Genomic DNA, 24,712 nt, shown 5'->3' on the forward strand with positions numbered 1-24,712 from the left:
ATTCTGATCAGTCCAAACAAACATATTTGGGATGCATTTTACGTCTTCGAATTTACCAGTTGAAAATCAGCAGAAATATGAACCATTTGTCACTGTCCGTCCTTCAGTGCATCCACTGATAATAGCTTACAGTGAACTAGCTTCCAAGTCGACAACTGTGTGCACTAAACCTTACCTTTTGAAACGCAGTGAAAATGTCAAACGATTGGTCATAGTCGTGTTGGTAACATTGATTTTACTTCATTCATAAGAGATCCTGAATAAAGACTCACAAGAGATCCTGAGTATATTGACTCACAAGAGATCATAAGTAGCAAATCACAAGAGATCATGAGTAGAGATTCAGGAGATGTGAGTAGAAACTCACAAGAGATCCTGAGTAGAAACTCACAAGAGATCATGAATGGAGACTCACAAGAGATCATGAGTAGAAACTCACAAGAGATCATGAGTAGAGATTTACGAGATGTGAGTAGAAACTCACAAGAGATCCTGAGTAGAAACTCACAAGAGATCCTGAGTATAGACTCACAAGTGATCATGAGTAGAGACTCACAAGAGATCATGAGTAAAGTGAGTGAGTGAGTTGGGTTTAGCGCCGCTTTTAACAGTATTCCAGTAACATCACGGCGTGTCAGCTTAATGTGGGAGGAAAGCCCGAAGTGATGCAGGTCTTAGACGTTTACCACTTCGGTGAAACCCACGAGCACGAGTATGGTGCTGACAAACCTAGAAACATAATTGGGGCGAGGTTGAAACGAGTGCCGTAAAGCTCGAGAAATTTGCTTTCTCATTGGCTGATGTCGACTTCTTGTTAGTCATTATAGTGGTCGGACAAAGTTCGCGAAAGGTCGTTCTGACTTGACCCGTAATGGGATGTCCTCAGATCTTTGTTTGGCGATAGCGAGAACTAAGATATGATTTTAATGAGATTGTGATATTGCTGGAATATTGCTCAAAGCGGCGTAAAACCATGCTCACGCACTCACTCTTCGAAGTTCTGCCTTGCTGGTTAATGTGCGTTGGGTGTTTTCGGTCGTACAAGTTGCAAATTATATTTCCACAACTGTTAGCAGACTGCAGCAAATGCAAGCCATGAAATGGAGAGCTTACCTAGTTGGTTGCTCTACATGATACTGCAACCGGCAACTGGAAGTCACGTGAGGCGACGGCTCAGGGCGTGACATGGCGTTGACGTGGGACGATCATGACGGAGTAAGAGACACAGGGCGTGACATGGCGTTGACGTGGGACGATCATGACGGAGTAAGAGCAACAGGGCGTGACATGGCGTTGACGTGGGACGATCATGTCGGAGTAAGAGCAACAGGGCGTGACATGGCGTTGACGTGGGGCGATCATGACGGAGTAAGAGCAACAGGGCGTGACATGGCGTTGACGTGGGGCGATCATGACGGAGTAAGAGCAACATTGGTCTATCATTCCTGTCAACCAAGATGACGCATCCACATCAATTATCGATCAGTGAACTACTTTTACTGACGAAAATACTTGCCGGATAACTGAATGTTATTCCTTGGGAACACATCATGACAAGATGGTGTCTCTCATGCCGTCTCTCATGGCTTATCCCAAACCATATACAAACCACTGTGTCCGTTCCACGGCAGCCACCAAGTTGTCCGAGACAGTGTTGGTGCCCTATGAGTTTTGTCTGTCTCCGACCAGGAAAGAGCAATCCTAGAAAAGTATCATAACCGCATGTACACCTGTTGCTCAGCGTAAGGCATTTAGCAAATAAAAGTGTCCAAACCCTTTCCGTGGCCACAGGAAATCTCTGTTGGAAGCTTACTGTTGCTCTTACTCCCGTCATGATCGTCCCACGTTAGATACGTTAGATTACGGGGTGAACCTATTATGCCCTCACTGAAAAAGTGTACCTTTTCGCAGGATAAAGAACTGTTAGCGCCTTTAGCGAAGTATCTTAGAATAATTGTTAAAATAAGCAGTCGGTCAAGTTATTATTGTTTACATATTTATTTTAATTATAAAAAATCTCTTCAATAAAAGTTGTTTACGTTTATGGAGTTATAAGCATAAACACCGCTGTACAGATTTTAAATTCGCGTTTTTACGTTTAAAACTCCATAAACGCAAAACTTATTGATTTCTATTCTTAAAAAAGTTGACATGATCTTGATCTTGATTAAAAGTTCAAAAATGAAGTTTGAATAGAAGAAACACCTAATATCTGCATATGGGGGATATTTGTGGGACGCTTCATTCTTGCGGAGGATATGTGAGCCCTGTCGTTTAATTCACTATGCAGAGTTGCGTCCCTTAAGCGTGCCAGAAACCTGTGATTGGGGTTTCGAATCCCGGTTCGCCCATTATATATTTTTAGGTTTATAAGCAGCATACACGTACTCGTGAGTTTCACCAAAGTGATCATGACATGCATCACTTGGGGCTTTCCTCCCACATCGGGTTACACGACTGATTAAAGTGGGGGTAACCCAAATTCACTCGCTCACACATTTATTGTGTGTCTCACAGACGCAAAATGCTTCAAATATATGTGGTAGCTTCCCACTTTATGAAAGTAGATTTTGGAACAATATTAAGCCTTTGGTCAACTTATTATTCCATTTAACTTTGCATTTGAATATTAAAAAAATGAAATTTCTTTGAAATAGTTGAAGTATGCATGTACGCCTAATGTCAAGTGGAACATATCCCACGTATTAGAAATGGGATAATATAGATGTTTTCTAAGAAGATTCAAGGGAGGAAACTCCCAAACAATAACCTGTGCGCTGATATTGCGTAAACATATGTGCAACATACGTTGTATTTACAGACAGAACAAATTAATATTACTTGGTTCGTGCAAATATTCAGCTTAAAAAGGTTTTGTGTGTTGTCGGGGCACGGGTGGCCAATTCGTCTAAGGCATCGCAATTTCTGTGCAGAGTGGCGTCCCTTGGAGTGGCGAAATGAGTTCGAATCCCGTTTTGTCCCGATTATGTGTCTAGGTTTGTTATCACCATACCAAAGTAGCAACCAAAAGTCCTGCATCACTTCAGGCTTTCCTCCCACATCCATCTAACACACCGTGATATAACTGGAATACTGTTCAAAACTGTTATACCCAACTCATCACTCATTCACTGTACCTGTTGCCACGTGGTTGTTTGAAAAATCATACTGTGAAACTCGTTAATCCGTACGGTATCGTCCAAAGTGAAATTGTCCGGATTAACAGATGTCTGTGTTGAAGAATGGCGGGTACGTTGTAATATTACTTAAAGTACATATTGACGATCCAGATTGAAATCGACCGGAAAGCGGGGATGTCAGATTATTGAGTGTCCGGGTAGCGGGGTTTCGTTGTATATTAGTGACATCAGACACAATGTCCATCTCTCTCAGCGCACGTCAGCCCTCTGTAAAGAGTGAAAATACTCCAAGTGTTAATCGTAAATGGTCAGTCTTACCCTTATTGAAACTAAATGTCAAACATAAAAAGATCGAAAGACATCATCGAATACAAATATTGAAAGAAAGGATACATGCATATCGAAATGAAGATAGTAATTGAGGAATATATGTCATCAGAATGTATCCGTTATTTGTGGTCTGCATCCCTAACAGCGATAGCGCACCCGTGAAGATCCGGGGAAGAATAGGTCTTTAGCAACCCATGATGGCCGTAAAGGCGACTATGCTTGTCGTAAGAAGAGACTAACGTGATCTGGTGGTCAGGGTCAAGTTGATGCAAGTGTCATCGTATCCCAATTGCGTAGATCGAGGCTCATGACATCAATCACTGGATTGACTGGTCCAGACTCGATTATTTACAGACCGCCATCATATAGCTGGAATATTGCTGAGTGCGGTGTTAAACAACAAACAAACAAACAGCGATAACTAACGCTCATGAGGTCACGCTGACACAATTATGCAACGTCCTGTGGTGTTTAACCATCGCTAGCCATGGTAATTCTCATTATCAGGGGAAATATACCACACCTCAGTGCACGAAAAATCACTCGAACCTTGGAATAAAGCATTAGATTATTGATTCGCAACGGCGACTATTTGAAGCTACCGCCTTCCTTTGACCCCCATTTGATATGCGTGTGCCACTGACCTGTATATTAACGGTTAAATATTTCTTTTAAAAAAACCAAGAAGCTTTTGACATCCTGGAGCTTTGTCATATTAATTTCCAAAAGATATACATAAATGTTACATGATTTTTTAAAACATCTAAAAATATCTTTTCTATTTTGATAAATGACATTGAAGGCTGTAAGTCAATGCGGGGCTTCAACGTGGCGGCCGCGGTATTCCCCACTTTCGTTTCAGAAATCCACTTGAAAGGTACGATTATTTATGTGACTGATCGATTCATGTCAGTGGTTGGCGTTGTGATGGAATCTCTATGTTAACGAACGGAATAACATTGCAAATATTTCCTTTGAATACAGTCAGATTGAATAAGCCATACATAACAGCTCCCACAGGCGCGTGTTTCCATTGCATATATACAGGGCTGTATCAAAAACAAAATTGAAACTAACCTTAACACATTCACTTTTGAAGTAATAATAGTGGTGTTCATTAATGATTTGACATCGGATGTGGCCTGTTTTGCATGCTATTTTCACCACATCACAATTCGTCTAATGACTAGGGTAAAAAGAAGTGACATAAACCTTCCTGTAACATACACTGTACTGGTTTTCAGCATCCAATCTTCTCAAGATGTAAATATAGGTTTACAATGATGGATGGAATACGATACATGCAAATTACATAACTCTTATTAAAGTGATATAAAGATGATGTAAGCACATTCAAACAGCCTTTGAAGGTGTGAATGTATGTAATGTCACTAATATGCTTCTGTGAAGTCGGGTTATCCACATTCAATGATGCGATCATAACAATCAACTGTGACATTTGTATTATTGTATGAGTGTAAAAGGGTGAGTGTGCAGTTACAATATTAATGTGGGTATGAGTGTATGATTTATGTGTTTTTTGTTGGACGTGAATAAGACACGCTTATAACGTTTGACGCTTATAACGAACTTACGGATATAACGAACTGTTTTCGCCCTGCCATTTGCTGTATATATGCTGTATATATGGTTATAACGAACTAGAAATGAGTGCTCCCTTTGAGTTCGTTATGACCGTATTTTACTGTATTTCTTTTGATCCTTCGTATACACACGTGTGTTTATTCAACTAATGTGGTTTTGCATAACAGTTCCAGGAACAGAGGTCCCAGGACGATGGATATACATACAGTCCAAGGCTCGAGCTTGATGGACGACATACGTTTCTCCAGTCTCGATTTCCTTGGAATGAAACATCACATGCCAGGTACAATGCACCTCCGCATCTATTTGTGCTTTAGTGAAAGTATAGAATTCGAAGGAAAACATAATTTTGTTTTCTCTCCATCCGTCTGTCTGTCTGTCCGTCCCTCTATACTTTATTATTTTAATACAAGTACAGAATTCGAAAGAGAACATAATCTCTCTGTCTATCTTCCCTCGCTTCCTAATGCCTTTAAATACTTGATAGTTGATGTGTATGTCTGTCTGTCTCTGTATGCAATTAAAGAATTCGATCTATAATCTATTATATGTAAATATAGTATGTACAATGTAAGTACAAAGAAACAAAAGTACATTCTATTTACACTAATATATAAATAACTCTATTTCTACTTTATATTTATATATTATGAACTTGTGCAAAAAGTCACTCAAAATCTTGTTATTCCCTTTTCATGAATTATTAATTAGTATGATCGGTATATGTATGTGTTCAGATGATGATGTTTTATACTTAAATTATTCAATTCAGTCTATATTTAATGTGATTGACTGTGTCAAGTCTGTTATTCGGCTGCAGGTGACCTAAGCCAACTGAGCATGTTGATAGTGATGGTGGCTGGCTGTGTCCTGTTTTACACTGGCCTCATGTTCTGCATCGTCACCCTGGACCGTCAGATGTGTAGACGACAGACACACATTGGCAGGAAGGTGAAACAACTGATGCTTCATCTGTTGAAGATGCCGCGTTTTGCGAAGATATTTACTGTAAGAAGCTTCAGAGGTGGCTTGTCGAAGTCAGGCAGATGGGGCTCTACTGTCCTTGGCTTCTTCATATATCTTCTAAAAATGTTAAGACATATATGGTTGGAATTCTTAGCATGTCTTGCAACGGAGATAACACCATTGTTTGCTGGTGTATGTATGTTTCCTATCAACGTCTGTGTTAGAGTGTATTGTTTGATCATTGAAGTATGGATAAGGTTAATAAACCTTGTGAAAATAGTCTGTGACATGCCACTTGGCTTAGCAATGATTGTAGTTAATCTCATCAGAGGAGTATGGGCGTTTGCAGGGAACTGGAGACTGCAATGCGGTTGTCCTCGAAACAATTTGAAAAGACCTCAGTTTTGTTCGAAGCATTAGATAAGATATGATGATCATGTTTATTGATTGAATATTTACCACTTTTCATACTTGTATACCGCATTTATCTTTTACAAAATGTAAACCTATAACCTAAGACCACATTTAAGTAACAATTACAAGGACACTTCTGCCATACTGTTTAGCAAGAAGTATTGTCAAAGAAAAAGTAACTGTTTTGGCACCGTAAGTTCGAACCCGTGATTCGCACCGATCATGACGCTTGTTGTCATTAAGCTATCCTGCGGTGATGTAACTGAAATACTGTTTAAACCAGGGCGAAAAGCTCACCCACACCCTAACCCCCTTGTGTATGCTTGACATACCATGTGTGTTCCAACTCTTTGTTATTTTCAGTGTTTTGTCAGGCTATTTATGTATGCATGAGAAACTCAGTGAATGTCAGGTGGACTTGTGTATGCATGAGGTCCCATGTGTGTTCCAGATGCACTTGTGTATGCATGAGAATACAAGTGTTTAATAGGTGGACTTGTGTATGCATTATATCCCAAGTGTGTATCAGGTAGACATGTGTATGCATTATATCCCCTGTATGTATGAGGTGGACTTGTGTATGCATTATATCCCCTGTATGTATCAGGTGGACTTGTGAATGCACTATATCCCATGTATGTATGAGGTGGGTTTGTGAATGCATTATATCCCATGTATGTATGAGGTGGGCTTGTAAATGCATTACATGTATATCCCCTGTATGTATGAGGTGGACTTGTGTATGCATGCGACCCCAAGTGTGTTTCAGGTGGACTTGTATATGCATTATATCCCATGTATGTATGAGGTGGGTTTGTGAATGCATTATATCCCATGTATGTATGAGGTGGACTTGTGTATGCATGCGACCCCAAGTGTGTTTCAGGTGGACTTGTATATGCATTATAGCCCATGTATGTATGAGGTGGACTTGTGAATGCACTATATCCCATGTATGTATGAGGTGGACTTGTGTATGCATTATATCCCATGTATGTATGAGGTGGACTTGTAAATGCATTATATCCCATGTACGTATGAGGTGGACTTGTGTATGCATGCGACCCCAAGTGTGTTTCAGGTGGACTTGTATATGCATTATAGCCCATGTATGTATGAGGTGGACTTGTATATGCATTATAACCCATGTATGTATAGGGTGGACTTGTGAATGCATTATAACCCTTGTATGTATGAGGTGGACTTGTGTATGCATGAGTCCCCATGTGTGTTTCAGGTGGAAGTGCGTATACACAAGAACCCATTTGTATGCAAGGTGGACGTGTGCATGCATTAGATGCCATGTGTGAGCCAGGTTTACTTGTATATACATGAGATGCCATTTGTTTGCAAGGTGGACCAAGTGTCTGTCAGGTACACTGGTGTATGCATGTATTAGATCCCATGTTTGTATCATGTGGTTCACCTTCTGTTTTAGTATATGCATTTCGTGTTGTATCTAGTGCATGATTCATAAGCACATGCTTATGAAATAGTCGGAATCGTGCAATGAGAATTAAGTCACATATTTGTACTCATTCTTCTAAATGTATGAGAAAACGTATGTGTGTCAGGTGAACTTGTATGTGCGTTATGTTATGTCATTATTGTATGTGTCAAGTTAACATATATATTTGGCATTTCACAGTAGTTAGTTGTTGGTAGGTGTATATACGTATCTAGAGTAGTTTAACACCATACTTACATAATAAACTGATATATTGGCACGTGTGTCATACTGCATTGTTAAACATGTACCTGTGACAAAATGGCAACAGTTTTTTTTAAATAATAGTTTTATTTGTATGTTATGGGCGGGTGCTGGGTTTTATCGAGAAAAATACTTTGTTCCTAAAAAGGCTTGAAAAAAGGTATTTATGCTTCTGACTATTGAAAACAATTTGCTGCCACAAAAATACCTTTGATGAAGATACTTTTTTATATATAAAATGTGTAGGCTCACAGTATAAATTAAAACACATCCGGTATGGGCGGGTGCTGGGTTTGATCGAGAAAAATACTTTGTCCCTAAAAAGGCTTGAAAAAAGTATTTATGCTTCTGACTATTGAAAACAATTTGCTGCCACAAAGATACCTTTGATAAGGATACTTTTTTATATATAAAATGTGTAGGCTCACAGTATAATTTAAAACACATCCGGTTTGGCAGATGCAGCCGAAAAATATCTAGTCTTCATACAAAATTCCAGCCCTCTACAGAATATCAAATGGTCGAAGGTCCCAAATATGACTTTAAAAATATGTTACAGTCACGAACACCTACAGATGCCTAAAATCGTACACTAGTAAGACAGTTATGATCCACGTATTACGTGTTTAATAGAAAATGTCAAATCAAACTTGTCAAATTCATATGATGTTGTGAACAGGAATTTTACATAAGCAAAATGTTTTCATTTTTAAAATATTTCTCATTTATACCATGAACTGTATTTTCTTTATTTTCAGAAAATATATACATGCCGTGTTTGGATATGATCTCATGTGAGTTTGAACGTATTTTAATAAATGCTGGAGTATTGATTGACAAACAGGAAAAGTTGACCCTCATGTTATACAGTCTTGTGGGTATCTGTATGTCACTCTGCATCTATATTCAAAGATCTAAATATGAAACAGACGAGGTGGTTTCACTGGTTTCTTCTTTTGTCTAGTTTAAGTGGTCAAATCTGGGGAATTAACAGTATCAGACCATCCATATAGCTGAAGCTTAAGTTAAACTTCTGGACCAAATTACCTTGTTGTGATTTTGCCAATCCGAAAAGAAAGTCTGACTAGTATGCATGAAGAGACAAATCGTCAATAATGGGAACACAATTCGTGTCCATGGGGATGCCTACTTCTTGCTACATGACCCAGACCCACATTTCTTATCGGTGTTACCTATGAGGAATTCAGCATTATTTGACTTCATATTGCATATTGCTTTCATTTATGACAAATAGTCCTGAACCTTTGAAAATTAACAATATGTAGCCAAACGTGTAGGCGATTTTAAAACATGCACATTTAAAATAGGTTGTCTTCCACCACAGTGACTATTTTAATATTTCTACAATAATTCATCGTAATACCAACAAATGTATTGTACATGTGTCTTTTACCATGACATTGAATAGTGTTTTCTGTCAATGTTAAAAATGTGTTGACGTTATTTGTTTTATTTTCATTGCATGTATGACCAGTATCCGCAATGAATTTACTTAAACACTTAACAATTATTACTGGTCTAAATGAAGTATACACAAATAAATGGTATGAGTACCAGTTTGAAAAGTATTATGTTTGTCGTCTTTTTCATGGTGGTGGTACTGATGTCATTATAGTAGACGTCCTTTTAGATGAAAAATTAAAGGTCAATAGTTTCGTAACTCTTCTAGTCAAAGAAACGAAAACAATAAATAACAGACCCTATTTAAATGCATTTTGTGCATGTTACATACACGTGCAGTCTGCGTTTTGAACGTATTTGATTAACATCTCACTATTTGAGGAATTGTATTGTTACCAGCATTTGAGTAGATACAGTAGAAGCATCCTGAAATATAAACGTCAGCTGTCAGAACAGTCAGTCTCAATTATCTGCAGCAACTGATTCCACTGGGCGTAATAGTCAAAATAGTCAAAAAGGTAAAATGATTCCTATCAACGCCTGCATTAGAGTTCATGGCACATAGGAACGTGCATGCACGTGTATGTATGACTAACATGTGTATGCCGATTTTACAGTGCTAGCCCAACATACCATGCCACATTTGAACATGAGTATATACATGGAACAGTGAAACATAAACCTTCCGGCACCGTAACTTCGAATTCAGGATTTGCAACGATTATGTCTCTGTCTGTCAATAAGCTATCTTGTGGTCATATTACTGAAATGCTGGTTACATTTGCGTGAAACTCCTACTTACACAGTGACTGTGTATGCAATATATCCCAAGTCTGTATCGGGTGGACTTGTGTATCCATTAGACTCCAAGTCTGTATGCAATATATCCCAAGTGTGTATTGGGTGGACTTGTGTATGCATTAGACACTAAGTGTGTATCAGGTGGACTTGTGTATGCAATATATACCAAGTCTGTATCGGGTGAACTTGTGTGTGCATGTGATCCTATGTGTGTATCAAGTGGACTTGTGTATATACTATATCCCAGGTGTGTATCAGGTTGACTTGTGTATCCATCAGACTCCAAGTGTGTATGCATGAGTTCCCAAGTGTGTATCAGGTGGACGTGAGTATGCCGGAGATCCCGAGTGTGTATCGGGTTGACTTGCGTATCCATTAGACTCCCAGTGTGTATCGGGTGGACTTGTGTATGCATGAGTTCCCAAGTGTGTATCAGTTGGACATGTGTATGCATGAGACCCCAAGTGTGTATCAGGTAAACTGTGTGTATTGGATCACTTGTTTGTGTCAAGTGAACATATATGGAATAGTTCACATTATATCTAAGTACATCTATTGTGTGCAGTATCTCGTGCATAATTCATACACTCATTTCCTATCCGTATGGAGGTGTGGCGAAATGGGGTTTAACATCCAAGATTATTTCACTTACATAGGAACGTGCATGCACGTGTATGTATGACTAACATGTGTATGCCGATTTTACAGTGCTAGCCCAATATACCATGCCACATTTGAACATGAGTATATACATGGAACAGGTCACGTTATACTTTAATATATGTATCTAGTGTGGTATTAAAAGTTAAATCAATATATAATTTAACGTATTCAGCAATGTGATAACAAAACATGCATAAACAAATGATTGCTATACTTAGCATGTATAATATACTACATGTTTAAACATGAACTTGCGAAAAAATCATTTTATTGTAATATGGTGAGATATACGTGTTGAAGATTGGTTTCAGTTTCAAGCTAATATTTGAAACTATCCTTGAAAAGCGTACTCTTAATAAAACCAAACATTTAGGATAAGTACCCGTGTTACTTGCAGCTCAGTATAACTTACTGATTCTGTAATTTCAACCTAATATTGCTTTAAACTTGTTACAACTACAAAGACCCACAGATGTCTGAGGTAAAATCTTACCCTACTCACAGTTCTTTTCAATTATGATCCATGTTTTACGTTATATATGTAAGGTGACTAATCAAATTTGTCAAAATATCTTTTGATGTTGTGAACGTGAATTCTACATAGGCAAAAGATCGTTGATTTTGTCATTTTCTTATTTGTTGCATTTAGACCATGGACATTTCTTAGAAATTGTGTACATTGCGTTGAGTTTTGATTTGATCTCATGTGAGTTAGAACGTATTTTGATAAATGCTGGATTTGGTTGAGTATTGCTCGAAATTTTGCAAAAGTTTGCTCTCTTGTCATAGAGTCTTGTGGTTAGTTATGCAAAGATCTAAAAATGTAACAGATGAGGCGGTTTCACCGGTCTCTTCTATTTCCAGTTCAGTGGAGCAAATCAGTGGAAGGGTACTGACTGTTTCATCTTTATTTAAGACATCAGATCATCAATTTAGTTGAAGCATCAGTTAAACTTCGAGGCCAAATCCCCTTGTATTGATTTTGCCAATCCGAGCAGAATGAACACGTGTTCATGAAGAAACAAATCACCAAAGAGATGACTATGGGGATGCCTACTTCTTTCCTACATGGCCTATCCCCAGATTTCTCATCGATGTCATATACAAGGAATTCCAGCATTTCACATATTATTTTCTCAGTAAACGTCATTTGCTTTCATTTTTGACAAATTAGCATGAATAATGCTTAACCAAACGTATCAGCGATATTAAAACATATACATATGTAACTATAGTTTGTCTTCCACCACAATAACTTTTTCAATATTCATAATTCATACTAATAACAACAGATGTATTGTACATACGTCAATGTACGACAAGCACTTTTATGTGACATGTTTATAGAACCAGTGGTTACTATAAGGGTTTACTCAATGGTAAAATGTCTTGACATTGTATGTTGTATATTCCAGTATCCGCAATGCATTTGCAATGCATTTGCAATGCATTTGCTTGAACACTCAAAGAGTATTACATGTTTAAAAGATAAAGACACAAATAAATGATACCAAAAGGAAAGGCATTATGTTTGTTGTCTTTTTCGAAAGAAATCTCAGTGGCGGTATTAATCTCGTGGAAGAAACGTGGAATTGAATATAAGATGCCCCTTTCATACGAAATTTTGTCTTAAGATCGACAGGCAATAGTTTCAATCTCTTCTAGTCAAAGAAACGCACACAGTGAATAATATATCCTATTAAAATTATTTTCTGAAGTGTTACTAATGAATACTCTCTGTGAAGAGGATGCATAAGTTGGACTACTCAACATCTGTGGTGCTTGTATAATTTGAGTAGATGCATTGTAGGCATCCACTTTTATTTTCGTTCGTAATTGAAGATTTAGATCGGGATTTGCAAAAACATGTAAAATCTAGCACGGACATAAGTAATCTTATGTTATTTTTATTCTTCTTTGCTGATGACATAATCATAATCAGTAAAACTGCTGTTGCTCAGCAATGACAATGTTGCTCATTACTGTAACAGTGTGTGAGTGAGTGAGTTGTGTTTAACGCCGCTTTTAATAGTATCCCAGTCATAACACGGCGTCATTACTGTAACAGTGAGTGAGTGAGTTGTGTTTAACAACGCTTTTAACAGTATCCCAGTCATAACACGGCGTCATTACTGTAACAGTGAGTGAGTGAGTTGTGTTTAACGCTACCTTTAACAGTATTCCAGTCATAACACGGCGTCATTACTGTAACAGTGAGTAAGTTGTGTGTTTAACGCCGCTTTTAACAGTATTCCAGTCATAACACGGCGTCATTACTGTAATAAATGGGGGCTCACTGTAAATATTGACAACGGACGGATCCTCAGATCCGACCTCCAAACACACAGGTTTCGGAGTCCATACCACACAACCAACTAAAACCACACAATCCTTCCGACTCCCAAACAACCAATCAATATTCACGGCAGAACTAATGGGCATGGCCTCAGCCCTCCATAATCAAGAATCCAAAAACCACAAAAAAAAATCCTAATACTTACCGACTCCCTAAGTGGACTGCAAGCCCTCCAAAACAAAAATACCAAAAACCGACCTAAATTAATAAATCAAATAATAATATTTTTTCAAACGACCTAACTAAGGCAGGCAAACAAATAACCTTCTTGTGGATACCCGCCGACGTAGGAATATACGGTAATGAAAACGCCGATAAAGCAGCTAAACTACCCCTCAAAATCCCAGAAATAAGCTTAAACTTACCCATCTCAAAATCAGAAATTAAAAGTGTAAACAAGCAAAAAATCACAAAAAATGGCATAACCTATATCTAAACTCAAATAGCCAAATCAAAAAAGTGCTCAGCAAACCACTAACCAAACCAAACATTCTCCATCCATCAAAACAAATCGACAGAGTAATCACTAAACCCCAAACAGGAAACACCAACCTAAATAACCATCTAAAATTTAAAAAAAAAAAACACTACAGGTAACTGCCCACACTGCAAACAACCAGAAACCCCAGAACACGCACTCATCCACTGCACACACTACCTAACACATCGAACCGCATTACAAACCACCCTCAATCTAAACAAGGCTCTCACTCTAGAAGCAATACTAAACCCACAAAATAAACTAGAAAACTTCAAGGCCTTAGGCGTATTCTTAATAAAAAAGGATCTAATAAAACGCATCTAAAAACACAATAACCTACCAAATCAAAATCACATAAACAAACAAACATCCACCATACCCAGCTCCCTTAGTTCTCCTCCCCAAACCCATCGGCATCTATTCCAAATCTCAAAATTCCCAAATTCTATAGAAGCAACCTCTAAACCCCCCTCTTGGGTTGCAGAGACCACTTTCGCCCCTTTCGGAAACTTTCGGGGCCCGTGTGCGAAATACGCATCAGTCGGAAAGCGCACGTTAAATATCCTAAGTAAGTAAGTAAGTAAGTAAGTAAGTAAGTAAGTAAGTAAGTAAGTAAGTAAGTAAGTAAGTAAGTAAGTAAGTAAGTAAGTAAGTAAGTAAGTAAGTAAGTAAGTAAGTAAGTAAGTAAGTAAGTAAGTAAGTAAGTAAGTAAGTAAGTAAGTAATATTGACAAAACTAAAGTTGTAATTTTCAGAAAATGATATGAACCATCAAACATACAATTTGTATATGAACCAGTTTCACTAGAAATAGTAAAACAGTTTAATTATTTGGGATATTTGATGGTGTCACATGGTAGGTTTAGTCCAGCTGTCAAAATATTATCAGATAGGGAATAAAGGCATGTAGATGTGAAATCTTCTCTTAAAGTATTTGACACATGGTTGTTTCCAGGCTTACATTATGGGTGAAGTATGGGGATAGAAAAATACTGATTGTATTGAGAGAGTACATCGCGCATTTTGTAAATTGATTCTTGGTGAAAAGGATAAACCAGTAATGTGCAGCAGCATGGGAATCTTGTTCAGTTATTTAAATCTGATAATACTGGTTGCCAAAGACATTTAGCCAAATGTGTCTAAGAATCTTTGATTTTAAGAAACAGCAATTAACTTTAATATCTATTGTCTATGCTCGACGAAGTTCTGAACTTTATACTGTAAAAATAATAATGTATTGTAATTATATTTTACGTGAAACGTCCTACATGTATGTGGCTTGTGTACATGACCAGAACCAGAGCCAAATATAGCTTGAGGGAAATATGTCTGTCTGTAAGTATATAAAAGTATATCATATAACAAAAAAGAACAAGAACATGAGTTGGGAACATGTAAATGTTACTTTATCATACATGTTGTAGGTTACAGTTGATAAATGATATATCCATTGTAGCTGTGTTGTTGTTGTTGTTGATTAAAGAACTTTAATATATGAGGTGAGATGGCATTGTTTACGTAGCGTTCATGATTTTTTCACTCATTAAACGACATGCATGCACGTGTGAGTTTGGCCGCTTTTACTAACTCGCACTTATGCCGGTTTTATCGTGCTCGCCCACTAAGATACAATTCCACAGTTGTACATGAATACCCTACTCAGACACAGTATACTGAGTCGTCCTCCGAGCCAACCAGTCCCTCTTTTGTCCTATTCATGGTTTCCGTTCTCCGGGCAGACACTATATCCACTACCCCTCGGGGGCGATTAAAACGCTGATTGCTAGTGTATGACATTACATGAAATTTGTGAACACACTTAAGAAATCGATTCATTAGTTCGAATGACCGAACTGTTTTCTGGTCATAGAGCTTTTGGCCAAATAACCTTTTATAAGATCTTACCTCATGATGGATTGAATAGACCGTGTTTACATTTCCACATAATATTCTAACAAGGTACATATAATAGTCATGCACTCCTGTCATTGACCCCCATATCGTACGCTGTTACAGGCCCTCCTATCTATTTTATGTCAAGTGCAACGCGTAAGAAAAACAACTGCCCTGTAAACATGTCTGATTGAATGAAACAGATGAAAACCAACGTATTTATCATATAACCAATACATAAGCTTGATAAAGTAAGAAACAAACCCGCTTAAACTTCCAACAACTAATTTTAGTCATGTACTTCCTGGTTGATACTAAATATGTATACAATAAAAACGAAAACAGACTGATCTCGAACCCGTGTAATGTTGTTATTTCAACCGAGTGGAGCCGAATGAAGAAGTTAAACCTTTTAAATGTAAATCATAGGTTGAACCAAACTTCCTAGGTAAGCACAGAATCTGTAAGGATCTAGATCCGTTTTTATACTGAAAAAGAGCCTAGTTTTTGATAGTTTTAATGTATGACGTGGCGTTGCTGCAAATTCTTGGCGGAAAGTTGGTTTGACTGAGGAAAGACACATTACTTTATTGCAAGTATGATATCTGAAGTTAGTCTTGAAAAGGCCTCAACATACACTGTATATCCTCGCATACATGTATATTTCCTGTTTTTACAAGACTTGTTATTTATTAACCGGCTTCATCTAATCGAATTACATCATTGCTTCCGTGTTCATATTCTCCCTTCGTTACCAGCCTAGTCTAGTCTAGTCTGTATCATCCCCCGCCTCGAAGTGGGGCGGGAGATATTGGAACGGAGTGCGTCCATCAGTCCGTCCGTCCTTCCGTCCGTTCGAGGACTGAGATAAAAAATTGATTGCCTTAATTACCTAGTTACGGCCCTTGGTCCATGTTATTTATTTGGTGCACAGTGTGCGCAGTGGAGACACTGTTTCTCAGAAACTAGAGAAGTTACATCTATGGAAGTTTGCAAGCCAATCTAAGAGATAATTATCAAGACTGGGCTCGAATTGGTGCCATAAATTGTTTTTTTCCAGAGTAACATCAGTTGCTACATTTTTTGATATTTTTGAGCCCATACACTTATAACCTTCATCCATGTTATTTTACATAGTGTCAGAAACTACTGAAGTTAGCTTATCTAAGAGATACTTATCAAATCTGGGTTAGTTTTTCCCAGAGAAGGGGCTCTTTGTGTGTATTAATTTAACATTTAATCATTTTTTCGGATGACATGAAGCGACCCTAGGGCCCATCTCTTCTTGAGGCTTAATATAACTCTTTATAATAGTACATATTCACCACTATAAGAACAACAAAATACTAATGTGTCCCAGTGATAACAGTTTTCCTGTTGATATGGTGTTTTAATCGTTGGGTTGTTTATTCTACCATTTTCAACAAGACTAGGTTAAAAAGTTGGAACATCAACACCGATATATCATTATTTGCCCTTAGAAAGAGTGTTGATGTTAACGTCATGTCACCATTAGTTTGTTTGCTAGAGAACATGTTTTATTTTACAGTAAGTAGAGACCACCATCTTAACAAATATAGCTTTTTACTACCAGGTCCACTTTGGTTTTAGTTATGTTGGTTGGTTGGTTGGTTTGTTGTTTTACGCCACACTCAGCAATATTCCAGCTATATGACGGCGGTCTGTAAATAATCGAGTCTGGACCAGACAATCCAGTGATTGATGTCATGAGCATCGATCCACGCATTTGGGATCGATGACATGCATCAACCAAGTCAGCGAGCCTGACACCCGATCCCGTTAGTCGCCTTTTACGACAAGGATAGTCGCCTTTTACAGCAAGCATGGGTTGCTGAAGACCTATTCTACCCCGGATCATTGTAGTCATGTTATACAATGAAGCAGACTAAGCTCTGCTGTTAATGCTGTTTTGTTCGTATGTATGTTCTGAAATGTGTTGTTATTGTGAATGTTAATGTTGTTTATTGATATAGAATTTGAGTCTAGATACAAATTTAAAGAATGGCGATTATAACATTACATAATTTATTTTTGAATAAAGAATTTAGTAATAATGATTATACACAGACATGTGTGACAGTCTATCAATTCTGATTTATTCGTGACGAGAACTGTTATATGACAGGTTTGCTACTTTTGTTGTTTATGTTGGAATATATGTAGTCTGCATTCCGTTAAGTGGTCCATTTCCTCAACAAAGGTAACAGGTAACACTGTAGATTTGTTTAAAAAATAGTCTGTAGTTACTGGAAGCAGTTATCTTGGCATGTATTTTAGCAATAGACTACTGTGGTCGAAAGCTTTAAATAACATTGCAATTCAGGCAAGAAACCATGTCATGGTCTTGTTAATCAGCAAACACTCATTGAAACCATACTAGTCTCGCATTTACTTCAAATTATTTGATGCAAAGTTAGCACCAATACTTTTACGCTGGGCTGAACTTTGAGGATTCGGTGATATAGATCCATTAGAAAAAGTTCTATTGTATGCCTGTAAACGTTTCTAAAATGTAAAGTTGTCAACTTCAAATTATGGGATGTAATCGAGTGTGGAAGAAATTCTATTCAGTTGCTTGCTGTTTTGAAATGTGTCAAGCATTGGATATCCTTTATAAATATGCAGGAATCCCGTTTATCCCCCCCCCCCCCCCCCCCCCCCCCAAAGTATAACATGTTCCGATGGTACGATGAAGAAAGCCATGTAAATGGGGGAACGAATCTTAAAACTTTTTGGATTAGTATTTGGTGATGTCTGGCTCTTTCAAACATATGGTAACATAACCGTATTTGTAAACAAGTTACATTTTACAGGTTTGGTTGATTTATTCGAAAGTCCCAAAATGGCTTATTATGTACAGTTTAAAACATTTATTTCATGTTACTGTAAATAAAATAAGGATCAAATTGACCCGCTTTCGGTTTAGTTCTCACAATTTAGAAATTGAACGTAGTCGCCATTTTAATATTCCTCGCAAATTAAGAAAAAATAAAGTTCGTACCTTGAACCATATCGAAAATGAATATCACTTTTTTGTTAATTTGTCCAGCTTATAGCCATCTTAGGCAAAGTTACATAAAATCGAAATATTTCAACTTTGATAACATGTACTTATGTTAAAGTATACGTTGTATTCTCTATTGTTTTCGCATGTATTGTATTTCGCTAGTACCAGAAGACCCGTGCCCTACAAATACTCAATACAGTTTGATAATAGTAAATTAAATGACAGCGCAAGCGACTGCCAAAACTATATGTCGATAATGCCGTTTCAAATTCCCTTGAATAACACATTTCCTTGAATAATCTTACATGGTATATATTGCATACCGGTATTAACTGCCATACAAAACTATTTTAAATCTTATAATTTAAATATAACAGAATGTCAACTTTCTCTGTCAATTCATTTCCTGTTTCAGAGAAGCCCGCATTTCAGTATACGTTACGAGGGTACATGGCAGTGTTGGTGTAGCCAGATAAATGTTTTGTTCTCGACTAGAACGGTGTCAATAGTTGTATATTGGAACAGATAATTTATTATAAAGTATTCGCTGAATGATATTGGGAAGTCACAGAAAGTGAAATATATACATCTAAGGAGGAAACACTTCATAAAAGCCAAAAAATACCTTCGATATCATATGACAATATGTACACGTACTTCATAATACTAGACACATTCATATGACAACATTTATTGATTATATGCATACTCGTACATCATAAAACTCAACAAATTCATACAGCATGCAAATATCAATACAGTCAGCTAGCCCTTCACTTCCTACATCTATAACATAGACTGCTTTAAGATCTGATACACTTTCCTAAAATCTGCAAAGAAAAACGTGAACTTAATTGATACTTTGTTGCAAGGTGATAAAATATATTTGCATCGCCACGGTTTCTTCAGATTGACTGTTAAGATAATAATCTTTAAATTATTCTTACTTGTCACAGAGTCTCTGAGGGGCCCCTTGCTCAATGATTATATTCACTTGAGTCATATTTGACTTCGGTTGCCATTTCATAAAGATAATGCATGCATCCGTTGCGTTGTAGTTTCCTTTTCCTTATTGCTCATACTGACTGAATGTATTTTCTGGTCTGAGATTAAGCTTAAAAATTCATTTCAACCGCCACAATCCACAAGGTCTTTATATTGGACATTGAAATGAATTTAAAAAAGCAGTGTGAATAAATTTGGAGTTTCAAAGCCCTCGCACCACACGTGATTTGAATGAGTCTATTATATGGTTTCATCCAGGTCTGAGGAGGCCGTTACAGAATATGTTGCTGACTTTTGTTCATTTGCTTTTACGTGCAGTTCAAATTTAGTGACCCAGTCATCTAATGCTCTGCAATTTAAATTCATTGACCCAGTCATCTAATGCTCTGCAATTCAAATTAAGTGACCCAGTCATCTAATGCTCTGCAATTCAAATTAAGTGACCCAGCCATCTAATGCTCTGCAGTTCAAATTCAGTGACCCAGTCATCTAATGCTCTGCAATTCAAATTTAGTGACCCAGTCATCTAATGCTCTGCAATTCGCTCTGCGGGCTCCTGTTCCTTACTCGTGCAAGTAGTTTATGATCGTGGGTTCGAATCCCAGGAATTATGTTACTAGATATGTCAGTTGCATTCAGGCTCGTGGGTCGTTGTCTTTTCTCTCAAATCAAGCAGACACGCCGTGATTATATTAAAACTCACTCCAAATGCTGAGAATACCAGGGTACAACGTGACGTCGACATGACTGAAAACGGAAACGGCAATGAAACAATAGCTAATAACCTCTTTGAATCAATTCCGCACGTGAAAAGACATAAGAGTCACAATTTTATGTTCGTGAACATGTCTTGTCTCGGATTATTTTGAACATTGGCACCAGAATCATATTAAGCATCATATAAAGCACATGCTTGCCGTAAAGGGCGACTGTGCCTGTCGTTAGAGGCGACTAACGGGGTCGAGTGGTCAGGCTCGCTGACTTGGTTGATGCATGTCATCGATCCCAATTGCGTGGATCGATGCTCATGTTTTCAATCACTGGATTGTCTGGTCCAGACTCGATCATTTACAGACCACAGTCATATAGCTGGAATATTGACGAGTGCGGCGTTAAACAACAAACAAACAAACAAACATATAAAGTAAAATGTTTACACATATACTGACAAGCATATCCAAAAGAATTTTAAAAAGTTAAAAAGTGGTTACTGACCACTAATTATTTTAACCAATGAAAATAATTTTGTTTATCAAATGAACATTGCTACCAATGGGAACTCATCAGGATAGCCCTGCAACTGGGCATACATGACCAATACACTTCACTACTTCACAATCATGAAGACAATCATAAGTGTTATGGCATTGACACTTGATCCGTTTTCGTCGTTCATAGCAAATATAGGTTCAGTGAATAAAGATATTTAAGTTGTGTGGCGATCTGCAAAAGCATTCATATCTGTGGCAAGGTTTCAAGGTTTCAAGGTTTCAGACACTGTATTATTTGGAATTTACAAATAGAAGTACAAGCACCGACAATGTATCAATATTTCTTAATTATTGTTCTACTTTGTTTCCAAAGAACAGGTGCATCACTCGGGAGCAGCGAACAGTAATGATTTTAATCATACTAATGACTGCGTACTCTTTCCTGAATATTAAACAAATGTATAGCATAGTAGAACTTGTCAGGTTCGAAGTTATCATTTAGTAATTCTTTATAAAATGAGTTTTTAAATAAAAGGCATTTTTTCTATTACATAGGTTCCTTTTGTAAATCAGACAGAGGGATGTTCCTGATATGTTAAATAGTGAAAACGTTCTGGTTTTATGTGGATCAATACTTCCAGATATAGTTGATGAATAGAATTTACACATACTTCAAGGTCGGGTTTCTTGCTTGTAGAATTTGCATTAAAACTAACTATCAATTGCCAAACGAATGAATGGTCTCGTAAAGAAGAGTAGAAATTATCATGTGTGTATATTTTGCAAAATGATATTGAGTTAATAAATGTGATCAGTGGTCGATTTATCTGTACATGAATGCTATGATAACGTTGTACTGTAGTATGGTGTTGTCACCGATGGATGTTATTGTAGATATAGTATACAGTGTAATGTATATTCTGATTACCTGCACACATACAAATCTACCAAACATATTCTCGAAAAGTGCTATTGCTAGTCATTTTGATATGGATTATTTGGTAAATGGATCCGCCAATCCTAACAATAACCAATGTGAAATACAGAATCTGAAATTTTCTACAGACCCTACATTTTACCTAATAAATTATATATTTTTATTTTTATTTCGACTACCGTCTCAAGCATTTGCGAAAGAATTCCGCAACTTTTCAACAGGGCCTTACAATATTGCTGACTGCGGCGTAAACATACTTTCTCATTATCTCATTGTTAAAAGAGTGCCATGTTATTTTCAGAAGCGTACAATGTTTGCCCGAATCATGATATACTTTCTGGCAATACCTGGCCTTATTGGATGTCTGGAATATTCTGGAGAGCATGATATTACTGGTAAGATGAGACACATCAACTTCGTTATGATCATTGTTGGAACAGGTTTAATGCACCCTTCCCTCATCAATCAAACACATTCACCAATGTGTATAACGTTCTGCAGTCAAATTAAAAAAATACACACAAAACGTTACACATTTTACATGTATCTTAATAGTTGACATTTGATTATGTTTCAGTTGCTGGGCTGTTTGATAGAGATGTATGCCCCTCTCATGATGAGGCGACTAGGGAGGCCATGAAAGGTGTGTTCTGATCAAAACACAAGATAACAATAACTAAATAGATATCACAATGATCACATCTTAGGAACCAATCACCTATTTCTAAGGAATGGGTTCAGAAACACCTTTACCAGTTGGCTTTACAAACCACTTGTAATCGTCAAAGCATGACCTACATATTTAAAGAACCATGTCCTATTTCAAGGAAATTGTCACCCAAAAAAGAGCAAAATGGCGAAATAGTTTTACTTGCAATAAGTTGTGCCGTATTTTGAAAGAAAAGTAGCAATTAAGTAGTGCATCGGTAAATCAGCGTCAGACGGTATACATTTTCCCAGTCCCTAATGCAAACTAGGTCGCATGATTACTGATGAGGTGTTTGTGCATAACCCCCTCCAGGTATAAGTTTCTCACTAGAGCCCAGACTTCCAATGTGTAGCTTGGTCGAACCACAAGGAGCAGCAGACGTGTGTGGGACAGACGACGCCGCATACTGGCGGGAACTGCAGCAGTGCCCAGTTCCTGTACATATACCATGGTTGTGTACATGGCTAGGTAAGGAAAGCAGATATACTCAGGAAGACGTTACTTTTAATAATCTGTAGTGACTTATAGATCACACAATGTAATTCAGAACAAATCCAAACTCTTTCGGAACAATGAAGTGAATTATAGTTTAAAGTCGCATTGCCAATAAGCGACGGTAATCATGAGATATATGCTACAACTAACAAAATGTCTAATGCTGTTCACTAGTGATACATTTTCATGTCGAAGTATATACAATGTGGGGTATTAGTATAGCAATTCAAGCTGTGTATGCGTAGGAATCGCTTAATGCAATGAGTGATGACAAATATTTGTCATAAATATTAAGGGAAGACTTTTACAGAGTTCAGGTTATCAGAGCTCCATTAAATCGTCACCTAAAGACAAAGCAGTTGATAATGATTCACATGAAGAGAATAACCATTTTATTTTTATTGGATATGGGGATGGTTGAGGAGGCTGGGGTGGGGATGGGGGAGGTTGCACTTTAATATAGTTTGCACATTATTTTCTTTCCTTCAATGCGAGGCATATGTATTTTTTCAGAACACAGGGTTTGATTATATGTTTTTAATACACACACACACACACACCTCCGGAAATCGGGTTTGTTCTCTAAGTTACAACAACAGTGTTCTTTCTAGGTAGTGGTGCAGCCTGTGTGGTGTGTCTCAGATCTATTCAGGAAGGATCATGTCATCGGTTATTTACATATTCTGTCTTTGCGGTCACTCGGGCAATGGACAGTGTCCCCAGCATTTCAAATCAAGGTATGAGAGACATACATGCAACATTATAACTGTAGTACTGTGTTATTAATTGTCATGGAATTTTGACAAGTTCGTCATATAAATCATATAATATAAGAAGTGTATGTATTTCTTGGGAATGTTTTATGAATGGCTTAGCCAAGATTTCTAAAGTTTTATGGTAGACATGTGGAAGGTATTTCATAGCGTTTTTTTTCAGGTGAACAATTACTTGCCTTTGTATGTATTTGTGACGGGTGCCACCGGTGGAGCAGGATACGCTCACCTTTTCGTGAACACCTGGTATCATCACTATTTGATAGTGACTCATAAATTTGTCGGAATCGTACAAAGTGATTTCTTAAGATTATGAAATGCAATTTGTCGCTTTTGTTTTGTCACATGTATTTACCATGATAGAAGACCCACATGTCCATCCTCCTTTTCTCCCAAATATGTGACAGCTATTATTTTCCTCCTGTAACCATTCTTTTTCGTAAAGGCTGCATTACAAAATGTAACTTAAAACAAAAACGACAAAATCCTTTCGATATTCATCAGAAACATCTGCCAAAGCAGAGTCGATTGTACGATTCCGACTATGTCATGACTATATCGCTTGCCAAAATTGTGAATATTAATACTTGATAACTTGATAATGTCACAACAATCATTGTACTCACTTCCTCTGTAGTATTCTATTTTTATTCAGATCTTCCTGTGGCCCTTCGCCTTGGCATACTGTGTCAGGCAATTCTGGTGGTAGAATTACTGGTAGCCACAACCTCAATATTCTTCCTCTTTCTCTACCTTATTATAAAGTTGGATGG

General features: G+C 37.4%; 1 protein-coding gene across 2 annotated transcripts in view; it reads left to right on the forward strand.

Annotated features, from left to right (window-relative positions):
* The first annotated feature begins 5,994 nt into the window (after positions 1-5,994).
* The window catches only part of LOC139467873 (uncharacterized), a 19,993-nt gene continuing 1,275 nt past the window's right edge, over positions 5,995-24,712 (forward strand). Inside the window, exons 1-7 of one of the 2 annotated variants that reach the window (XM_071249392.1) lie at positions 5,995-6,099; positions 8,925-8,960; positions 22,264-22,357; positions 22,540-22,605; positions 22,984-23,139; positions 23,778-23,903; positions 24,595-24,712. The exon at positions 24,595-24,712 is cut by the window's right edge and continues 1,275 nt beyond it. In XM_071249392.1, coding sequence (XP_071105493.1) covers positions 22,273-22,357; positions 22,540-22,605; positions 22,984-23,139; positions 23,778-23,903; positions 24,595-24,712 — 551 coding nt within the window. In that variant the 5' untranslated portion in view covers positions 5,995-6,099; positions 8,925-8,960; positions 22,264-22,272. Of the gene's footprint in view, positions 6,100-8,924; positions 8,961-16,297; positions 16,378-22,263; positions 22,358-22,539; positions 22,606-22,983; positions 23,140-23,777; positions 23,904-24,594 lie in introns of those variants that run through there. The other variant, XM_071249391.1, reaches the window with a different exon arrangement.

The sequence above is a fragment of the Haliotis cracherodii genome, unplaced genomic scaffold (assembly GCF_022045235.1).
Source record: "Haliotis cracherodii isolate W230 unplaced genomic scaffold, xgHalCrac1.p SCAF_2, whole genome shotgun sequence".
Lineage (NCBI taxonomy): Eukaryota > Metazoa > Mollusca > Gastropoda > Lepetellida > Haliotidae > Haliotis > Haliotis cracherodii.